Here is a 10,278-nt window from a genome sequence, read left to right on the forward strand (position 1 = left end):
CTTTTTTTGGTGGGAATTCATTTACTCATACCTGGACTTAAAGATTATTTTTTTTTATGACACCCCTCTTACCACCCCTCAAGGTAGGGAATCTTGATAGCATATTTATCAAAATAAAATATCTTTACCTATTTATCATATCTAACATATGTTTTTTAAGCTCAGCAGGATCATCAGTATTAACAGATGGCATAGATTCCCTTAATTTTCCAAACAACTCAATGCTAGCCTTGTTGTCCATGCTGACTCTGGTCACGCTCTGTCGACTACCTGGTCTAACTACACCAGTCAGATGAGGGCTAATACTAGACTTCCTCTCCATCTCCTTCATGGCAGCTACATTCTGATTGGTTATACAGGAAATAAACATGTCCTGCTGGAACCATTCCAAAGAGAACTGGTACATAACATCAATACCAGATAAATCAGCTAACACAAAGTATAGTGTGGCTCCTCTGGTGGCTACCTGTCAACATAAATAGGAACAGATTACTTCTAGGAACCAGTCAAGATAAAACTGGTTTTCAACATCAATACCAGATAAATCAGCTTACACAAAGTATAGTGTGGCTCCTCTGGTGGCTACCTGTCAACATAAATAGGAACAGATTACTTCTAGGAACCAGTCAAGATAAAACTGGTTTTCAACATCAATACCAGATAAATCAGCTAACACAATTTATAATGTGGCTCCTCTGGTGGCTACCTGTCAACATAAATAAGAACAGATTACTTCTAGGAACCAGTCAACATTAAATTGGTACATAATTTTAATTCTAGATAAGCCATCACTTCAATGTACATGTAATAAGATGATTTCCAATGAGACAACAATACACAGAAGACCAAAAGACACAGAAAATAACAATTGTAGATCACCTTACGGCTCCTAGAAGTAAACCTGTCAACATAAATTATAAGAAATTACTTTATAGAACCATTTATGATAATCTGTCACTTCAATGTATAATTTAGCTTCTCTAGAAGCTATTTGTCAACAAAAATTAGTATACTTGACTTCACCAGTCAAGAAAAAATGGTGCATAATCATCAGCTGATTGAGAACTTGATGGCTTCACTAAAATCTTACAAGCAGATAGTGTGTCTATACACTCTTTTAAACTTACAGGACTCAGTTGTTCATCTCTAAGTTGAATTTCAACCTATGGTTTAATACTTTAATATCACAACTATGGCTCAAAAAACCATTATACAAATAAAAACAGACTATACCATGTCAAAACAGGAAATACAATGAAAAGACAAATCACAGTTTGCAAAGCACAATACATAAACATTAAGATTGAGCAACCAGAGGCCCAACAAATATCAGTGCAATGGGAGTATGAATGCAGGTGCTCTGAGAGGGTGAGCAGTTTCCATCTTGTTAACCATGGTAAAACTAAGATCAACTTACAGGTAGATATTTTTGTCTTGCCACACTGAGTTTTTTCTCTGTGTCTTCCGACTTTTGAATTCTTTTGTACATTGCTTCAGCCATTCCTTTACTCTTCTGTAGAGTATCCACCAAATCCTGATCATCAAGAATATGACCTGGAATTATAATGGAATAGCAAACTCATTTAAATCTGAAACAACCAAGCAGCCTTGTGCTTAAGTTTAGAAAAAAACCCACACAAAACTTATAACCTTTCCATCTATGTTCCACCAACTGTTTATTAGATTAACGAACAAAAAAAAAAGGTTAAACCCTTAAGGATGTACACCTCTGAGGAGCCAAAAAATTCTACAATTAAACTTTTGTTCTTAACCTGATTTTTGGGTTTATAAGACTGTAAACAAATAATTGGTGAAGAAAAAATCATATGGTGGTGCTCTTCTGTTTTTTGCTACAGCCCTCTGAAAGTACCAATTTTGATGATTTTCCCATTTTTCATCAATTTTTACCTATTTTGGGGCTATTATCATGAAAAAAATCACAGTTCCACAATTAAACTTTTTTTCATACTTTATATATCTAAATAAAAAAAACTATGGGTATGTGTTAATATAAGAAAGATTTATCATTAATATTTTGATGCGTTTTTGTGTCAAATTTACCATGCTGTCAATTTTGAAAATTTGTGATTTTTTGCTGTTCTAAGAACAAAATGTATTTTTTTTCAACTTTTTTGTTATAAATAATTGAAAAAATACATATCTTATTTTAAATTTGGATTCAATTTTTGTTAAAATCAAACTAAGTTTAATTTTGCATCCTTTGGACCTTAATGTAGACCAATTTGAAAACCGGACCAAAAATTAAAAATCTACATACACAGTTAGATTCGGCATATCAAAGAACCCCAATTATTCAATTTTTGATGAAATCAAACAAAGTTTAATTTTGGGGGCGATATCTTTTTGCGCCAAAAAGTAACTCATTTGCGCCACAACTTAATTGCGCCAATACCTCTTTTGCGCCACCCAATTTTCAAAACTATAGGCATCATTTGCGCCAGTAAAATAATCATCTAATTGCGCCAATTTTATATATTTTTATTTATATATAACAACTAAATGATTGACTAGGTACCAACAGCAAAAAATTCCTCTGACATTGTATACTGAAATTTCAAATTAGCCTCGCATCCTAATAAAATTATACCGCTTTCTGGATCGTTACACAATACAAAGTCGTCATCTTTGTTTGTAACAAGACCAATATCATCCAATTTTCTGTGAAATTCTGCTCGATTTTTAGATTAAGCCAGACGCAGTTTTCTTCTCTCTCTATACATAGACTGACTCTTTCATTTCTAAATTTTCTTCTTCAATTTTGAAGATCTCTGAATTTATTATTTTTGAAGGTCGCTCTGACAACACATTGGTTGCTTTTCTTTTACACGCAATTCTCAAAATTTGATTATGGACTTTCCCAATTGATCTTCCTCTAAGTTCAGTATTTTTGTGATTTTACTTTTGACGCTCTAATTTCTGGACACTGATAATGAAAAAATTATATTTCTTTTTACAAATAAAAATATGGTATTTTATACTGCCAAAATCTGCTATGAAATTTTAATAAAGCGAAAATTTATTTTATACTCGTGATAGTTGACTTGTATTTGCATTATAATTTTAAGAAAAAATTGTTTTATAGTCTCTCAGAACTCTTTATAGAGTGCCTCTTGTTGCCAAGTTAACTTGTGTTTTGAAAAGCTGTATATTTTATATATAACAAGTAGCGAGACTTTAAGAAAGTATTTGTCTTGTCTTGTCTTGATTTAGGTAAAACATGTACAGGTATGATATAGGTAAAAAATATTAAAAGGTAAATGTGGCGCAATTTCATTTCATTTATTGGCGCAATTAATACCATCAAAATAAAAGAGAGTGGCGCAATTAATACCTTTTCAAAACTGCAATTGGCGCAAATTGATTCTGCCCAATTTTGGACCCTTTGGGCCCCTTATTCCTAAACTGTTGGGACCAAAACTCCCAAAATCAATCCAAACTTCCTTTTATGGTCATAAACCTTGTGTTTAAATTTTATAGATTTCTATTTACTTATACTAAAATTATTGTGTGAAAACCAAGAATAATGCTTATTTGGGCCCTTTTTGGCCCCTAATTCCTATTTGGGCCCTTTTTGGGCCCTAATTCCTAAACTGTTGGGACCAAAACACCCAAAATCAATCCCAACCTTCATTTTATGGTCATGAACCTTGTGTTAAAATTTCATAGATTTCTATTTACTTATACAAAAGTTATAGTGCGAAAACCAAATGTCTTCGAACGACGACAACGCTAACGTGATACCAATATATGACCAAAAAATTTTGCGGTCGTATAAAAATCTGAACTTTTTTTCAATTAGTTAGTGAACCATGAAAATGAGGTCGAGGACAATGGACATAAAACAGACGGAAACCACTTAAAACAAAAGGCATCTTTATACAAAGTATGAAAAGTATTTTCAATTTTTGTGGTCATATAAAAATTGATTACTCAAAAACTACTCATTGTAAGTACACAAATTTTTTTCACAGAATTAAGTTTGATTATAACTTTTTTTTAAATATTGATATTTTCCACTTTTATCCCATATTTTGGAAATAATTTCAGAACGAGATTTCAACGAGACTGAAACTTCAGAAGAATACATCCTTAATTGTGTATAACCTACAAAATGTTAAATCCTGATTGTGTATGACCTACAAAATGTTAAACTCATTGCATGACAATAAACATGATGAGATATTCTAATCTTCTAAAAAATATAACTGTAGGCTGACTAGGCTCTTTAAAATTCTGCATTTACTGGATTTGTCAGTTCACAGTATGACAGCACTTTGATTTTCACTGGGTTGGTAATGACAGTTATTAATTTCAACACACATCTAATAACATCTAATACATATCAACCTATTTGTCCTTTTTATGTACTTTAGTCTCAAAAATAACTATAATTGAACCTGATTTTCAAAAAATTACTGATGACACTTATTTTTCTATGTGTTGGTAATGACAGTTATTATTTTCAACTCATAATGCCTATTGAATATTCAAAACATTTGTCCTTTTTGTGTACTTTTACAGATTATTGACAAAAATAATAATTACTAACCATAACTGAACCGATTTTTCATAGAAAAATACTGAAGACAACACATGATAATTTTCTCTGTTCTGATAATTAATTTCTAGTTTGAACTCACACAATCAAATAATGTCTTATAAATATTCAAAAAAAATTGTTCTTTTTCTTGTACTTTTATAAAGATTATTGTCTAAAATATTTATTAATAAGGGAGCTACCATTTGATTTTTATGGGGGGGGCTAGGATGAAATTTGAAAAAAATAGGCAGGACAGGAGTTTTGAGTAAAAAAAAAAGGCAGGATGAGAAACTTGTTAAAAAAAAAAGGCAGGATGACAATTGGTGTAAAAAAAGTCAGGATAAACTAGTAAAAAAAAAAGGCAGGACCAAATAGAGTAGAAAATAAAAAGGCAGGACAGAGATTACAACTAAAAAAAAAAGCAGGACAAAATTTTTCATCCTAGCCCCCCCATAAAAATCAAATGGTAGCTCCCTAACTATAACTGAACTAGATTTTCAAAAAAATGTACTGATGACAAAACCTGATTTTGATAATTACTACTTTCAACTCGTATCAAATAATTTCTTATAAATATTCAACACATTTGTCCTTTTATGATAGATTATTGCGCAAATGTTAATTACTAACTATAACTGAACCGGATTTTAAAATAATTAACTGAACTTTGCAAAACATCCTCTAGCTAATACAAGCCATATTGAAGATAATTATATTTCTAAAAATCCATTGTAAAACAGGATGTTTCTTGCTATAAACTGTGTCAACCCAATAGAGTAGGAAATATTGCATGATTTAAAGAGATTGTATAAAAAAAAGCTTATTAAATGAATCAATCTCCACGTAAGCAAAGCTAATGTGATCTTTCATCTTAAAATGTCACAATAATATAAAGAAATTAAAAGATTTCAAAAAGACATTTTCCTTTTTGAACTGGAGTTAAATATGGCAATTTCTGTATAATATATTCTGATTAGGCAAATGACTTGAAAATATATGTCCTACTTTTGTGTTAAAGAAATGTTTTGAGCCTTTGGTTCAAACGAAAGAATGACATGTGATTAGGGTTCTTTGCATACTTGTCTCGCCAAAAATATATCAACCAGATCTAGTGCCAAGTCTAATTGCATGTCATTCATTCATTTGAAACAAATGTCCAAAAACAGCTTATTTGCATTTATATAACATTTCTATAACATAAAAGAGGTCCTAACATTTTTTGTAGTTGTCATGTGTTTTACTGTATAACAGGTTTCTGAGAAATAATCTCAAGCAAAATTTTTAAAAAAGATACTCAAGCAAGAAATGTAGGTCAAGATGACTCACATGTTATTGACCACTGCTATATCTTATGTACAACAGAGAATATCACTGATCTAATGTTGTTTGTTTATTGAAACAGCTAATTAATAAAATTTCTGCCTAAAGATGGGCAAGGATTAATTTTGAATAATAACAATTAAATTTTTACCTTTAATGCTGGAAGATAAGGCTCACAATTTTCAAAGGCAAGGTAAAGGATTGAGGTTACCTAAAGGGTATTTGAAAATTTTTAAATAATCACCTTCTGTTTTCTGCAGTAAACTTAAAGATTTATCTTCTAAATCTCGTAAGAACTGCAAATCTGCAGCTATACTCTCCAAAAGTTCACTTCTTTGGTTTTCAAGCTGCGGCTTTTCCTGGAAAATAACAAATAAATTTTTCTCAATATTTACGACAGAAAGACAACATTTAACTCATTGATTTGCCAATAAACTATGTTCATAAAACTTAAGATATTGTTATTATTCTAACTTCAAATGTGTATAATTGTTTTTATTGGTATTTATCCGTACAAGGACAATTAATTTACTGATACGACATTGATCAACTTTCTATGAGCCATTAAATGATAACTATTACTTCTAAACGATCATAAAATAATAACGAATTAAGTGTTTGTAATAAACAAACAACCATCAAACACATATGGGCTTTTGTAAACAAACTACTTTTGTGGCAATTTTTTCATTTATTTAATTTTCCATATGTTTGATCATAATGATATAAAAGATAAGTAGAATATATTTTTTGAAGGCCATACGGTAGCCTGTACTTGCTTACATCCACTTAATTTAAATTTTAATTGATAGTTGTCTCCTCAGACCAAATAAAAAAGTATGTGTGGTTCCAGTTACATCTGAAAAAAAGTTAGGGTAGGTAGGTAGGGATTTTTTTTTATTTCATGTTTTTTTTTACATTGAGTCTATGGGAGCAACATTCTGACTTTAACAGTGCTTAATGAAAAATGACAATAAAATCTTTAGGGTAGGCTATTTTTAAGCCGAAAAAGTAGGGACGGTAGGGTTACTGGAAACACACATATATTTTTATTTGGCCTCAGCAATCAATCCACATCTGCTTATCTTTTAATAGCATTGGCTTTCTTTCACATGTTGGCAATTAAATTTTGAGTATATTAACAATTCAATTGCTTTACCGACTGATATAATTTAGCTCATAAAGAGATGAATAATCATTAATCTTTGTCTAGTTGTAAATCGTAACAGGTTATACATTACATATATAACAAATCCTTAACACAATAACTGTTATCAAAGTTTAATGTTAGAGCCTTATTCCTCTAAATACAACTTCCATAAATATTATAGTGTTACTAACTTGCTGGCCCATGTATTGATCCAAGGTCTTCTGTATTGGTACCGAGGCCCATAGGGCCAAGGGCCAATACAACTGACAGAGAATCAATACAGAAAGTAGATATATTAACCTTGCCCAACAGCTGTATTAAACATATGAGTTGATTTTTTGAACTCCATATTAGTCATGCTGATTTAAGCATAATAGGGCCAATTTAAGCAAATTATTCAAAATATAATAAAGACGAGTCAAAAACTAGCCTTTCAAATAGATTTTCTCTGAACCACATATTCATTAAAAGAAAAATAAGTGACATACATATATGGCAATGTCTTATTTATCACAGTTAAATAAATAAATGTTACAAAGTTTTATAATAACTCCTTTACAGTTAAAAGAGGTGTTTTAAAAATAGTTCTAGCTATTTTGTTCAGACTATTGAAAACTTGGTTAGTATACAGTTTTTTTATATTGACGCAACCAATACTGTCTTAAATCTTCCTCTTAGGATGAAATAATGAGTGTTCTGTTCATTTAAATGATATATGCCATTAATATTGTCTTAATATAAATTATTCCGTTAAATATAACCAGGATAATGGTGAGTTTTAATTAGATTGCATAAAAATAGAATATCACGACATAGCCTTAAACAGAATTAATTATTAAAAAATCATAACAAAGTATGAAAACTTACTAGATATTCCCACTCTAGTACAACTGCTCTTAAAATATTTTAATAATTAACTCATTTAACAAGGAGCTGTACAATATGCAGTCTTCACGCCGAGTGGCAGCCCAGGCAGCCAAGGCTGGTAAAATTGCTAATGGGCCTGTAAAAATCAGACCTACGGGCCAACAGAATCTAACTAAAACTTTTCCAAAATTGAGCTGCAGGCCTGTAGATTAATCAGTTCAGCGTGAAGACTGCAATATGGCTTACAAGGCACATACCCCAATAGTTATTAGACATTAATGAAAATTCCAGGACAGGGCATACAAACAAGTAAAACTGGCAATAACTTTTGCTGGTCAAAGTTTTGATTGCATTGGAAGTAATAAACTGTTGACACAGAGAGATGTCTTGCCTTTTTGTAATTTTGATAGCTCATAATGCAAATATTGAATCCAAACGACAATATTTACACATGATGCAAAACATTCAAATTCAATGAACCATGAATTAAAACAATGCATCTGCATGCAAAATATCATTGACCTACCAAGCAGTGCCAAATAGTCTACATGGAAATGAGATCAGCCAATGCTAATACATGTACAACTGCATACCAAATATCATTGAACTACCAGTAGTGGTTCCCTATAAACTGACCTCATCACAAAATAAAACATTGTCGATGCCTTCGCTGTACACACTACTGTTGTTGTAAATAGCATATCTAAGTCTCACTTTTTGGCTCCATCATGGCGAGACAAAAATTGGAAACATTTATGCCTTTTGGTTGCATCAGAAAACAAAATGTGGCCTGAAAAGCCTAATTTGATTTTGTGAGGAATAAATAAAATAATTAAAAACATTTTCTTACCTGTCTAACAACTGCAGATAAAAGCTGTTCTTGTAGACCCTCAAATGTTACAGTAAAGTTGATGATATTGACTTGTATATACACAGCAGGTAGGTAATGTGGGTTGGACATAGATGTTGTCATGTATAACCTGAAACAGTGGATTTGTATATAAAACAAATTATACAATAATTTTTGGAAATTTTATAGTTTTAGCATTCAGTGTATTGTCTTAATGTTTGCAAATTTCGAAAGCTTATGGTATCAAAATAGAAAACAAACAAAAAGTCCTAGATGGTGGACCTCATATATGTGTATTGAAACAGTGTCTGTATTTCAGTGGTTGTTGTTTGTTACATATCTGTTTTTTGATCATTTGTTTGTGCATTAAATAGGATGTTAGTTTTCTCTTTGAATTGTTTTACATTTGTGATTTCATGGCCTTTTATAGCTGACTATGTGGTATGGGCTCTGCTCATTGTTGAAGGTTGTACAGTGACCTATAGCTGGTAATTTCATTTGGTCTCTTGAGGAGAGTTGTCTCATTGGCAATCATACCACATCTTCTTTTTTATATCTTTTTATCGTATGTTTTCATTGCATATTATTTCTGCTTTACCTAAGTAGATATCTTACCTAAAATTATCATTAAATTCTATCTCTGTATCCCCAAGTTTGATTACAGTATGTCCACCTCTGGTAAAAGTTTCTCTTAGAAGTACAGGTCTGAGAGCTGGATCTAGAGATTCTGTTACTTCCTATAAACACAACAAATAAACACTTTAATGAAGAAATCTCATTTTTCTTTTTTTCCATTCATGTAAGACTACTGTGATTGAAAGTAAGTTATAAAAGTCAATAGTAAAAACATATTTTTAGTTTGAATAAAAAAATAGGCTGCAGGACTGTTTGAAAACTAGAGGCTCTCAAGAGCCTGTGTCGCTCACATGATTTTATTTGGGATTTTGAAATAATATTAAAAAATGTAAAAAATTATTACAGATACTTATAATGATGTTTTAGGCCAAATTTGGTTGAATATTGTTATGTTTGGTTACATTTCATTCAGTAGTTCTCTTAAAGAAGACATTTGTATGTATTTCCTATAGGGTGCCATGTTAAACTAAGTTCCCTTGTGGCAGCCATCTTGGATAATAGATCAGCTAAAAAGTAACAACACTTGGTCAGCACCTCATAAGGAACATTCATGCCATGTTTGATTTCATTCCATTCAGTGCTTTTCAAAAAGAAGACATTTGTATGTATTTCCTATAGGGTACTGTGTTAAACAGAGTCCAACTCTGGCAGCCATCTTGGATGATGGATTGGCTACAAAGTAACAACACTTGGTCAGCATCTCATAAGGAACTTTCATGCTATGTTTGGTTTCAGTCTATTCCATGGTTCTCTAAAAGAAGACATTTGTATGTATTTCCTATAGGGTCCCATGTTAAACTAAGTCCCCCGCTGGCGGCCATTTTAGATGATGGATCGGCTACAAAGTAACAAAACTTGGTCAGCATCTCATAAGGAACATTCATGCTATGTTTG

The 10,278-nt window shown here is 31.4% G+C and overlaps 1 protein-coding gene across 1 annotated transcript in view; it reads right to left on the bottom strand.

Moving 5' to 3' along the window:
- LOC139514266 (dynein axonemal heavy chain 6-like) overlaps positions 1-10,278 on the bottom strand; it is a 162,974-nt gene that overhangs the window by 40,934 nt on the left and 111,762 nt on the right. Inside the window, exons 69-73 of the mRNA XM_071303270.1 lie at positions 9,364-9,485; positions 8,749-8,878; positions 6,126-6,240; positions 1,418-1,554; positions 129-466 (exon numbers count right to left, since the gene is read on the bottom strand). Coding sequence (XP_071159371.1) covers positions 129-466; positions 1,418-1,554; positions 6,126-6,240; positions 8,749-8,878; positions 9,364-9,485 — 842 coding nt within the window. The remainder of the gene's footprint in view (positions 1-128; positions 467-1,417; positions 1,555-6,125; positions 6,241-8,748; positions 8,879-9,363; positions 9,486-10,278) is intronic.

This window comes from Mytilus edulis, chromosome 3, assembly GCF_963676685.1.
Source record: "Mytilus edulis chromosome 3, xbMytEdul2.2, whole genome shotgun sequence".
Taxonomy (NCBI): Eukaryota; Metazoa; Mollusca; class Bivalvia; order Mytilida; family Mytilidae; genus Mytilus; species Mytilus edulis.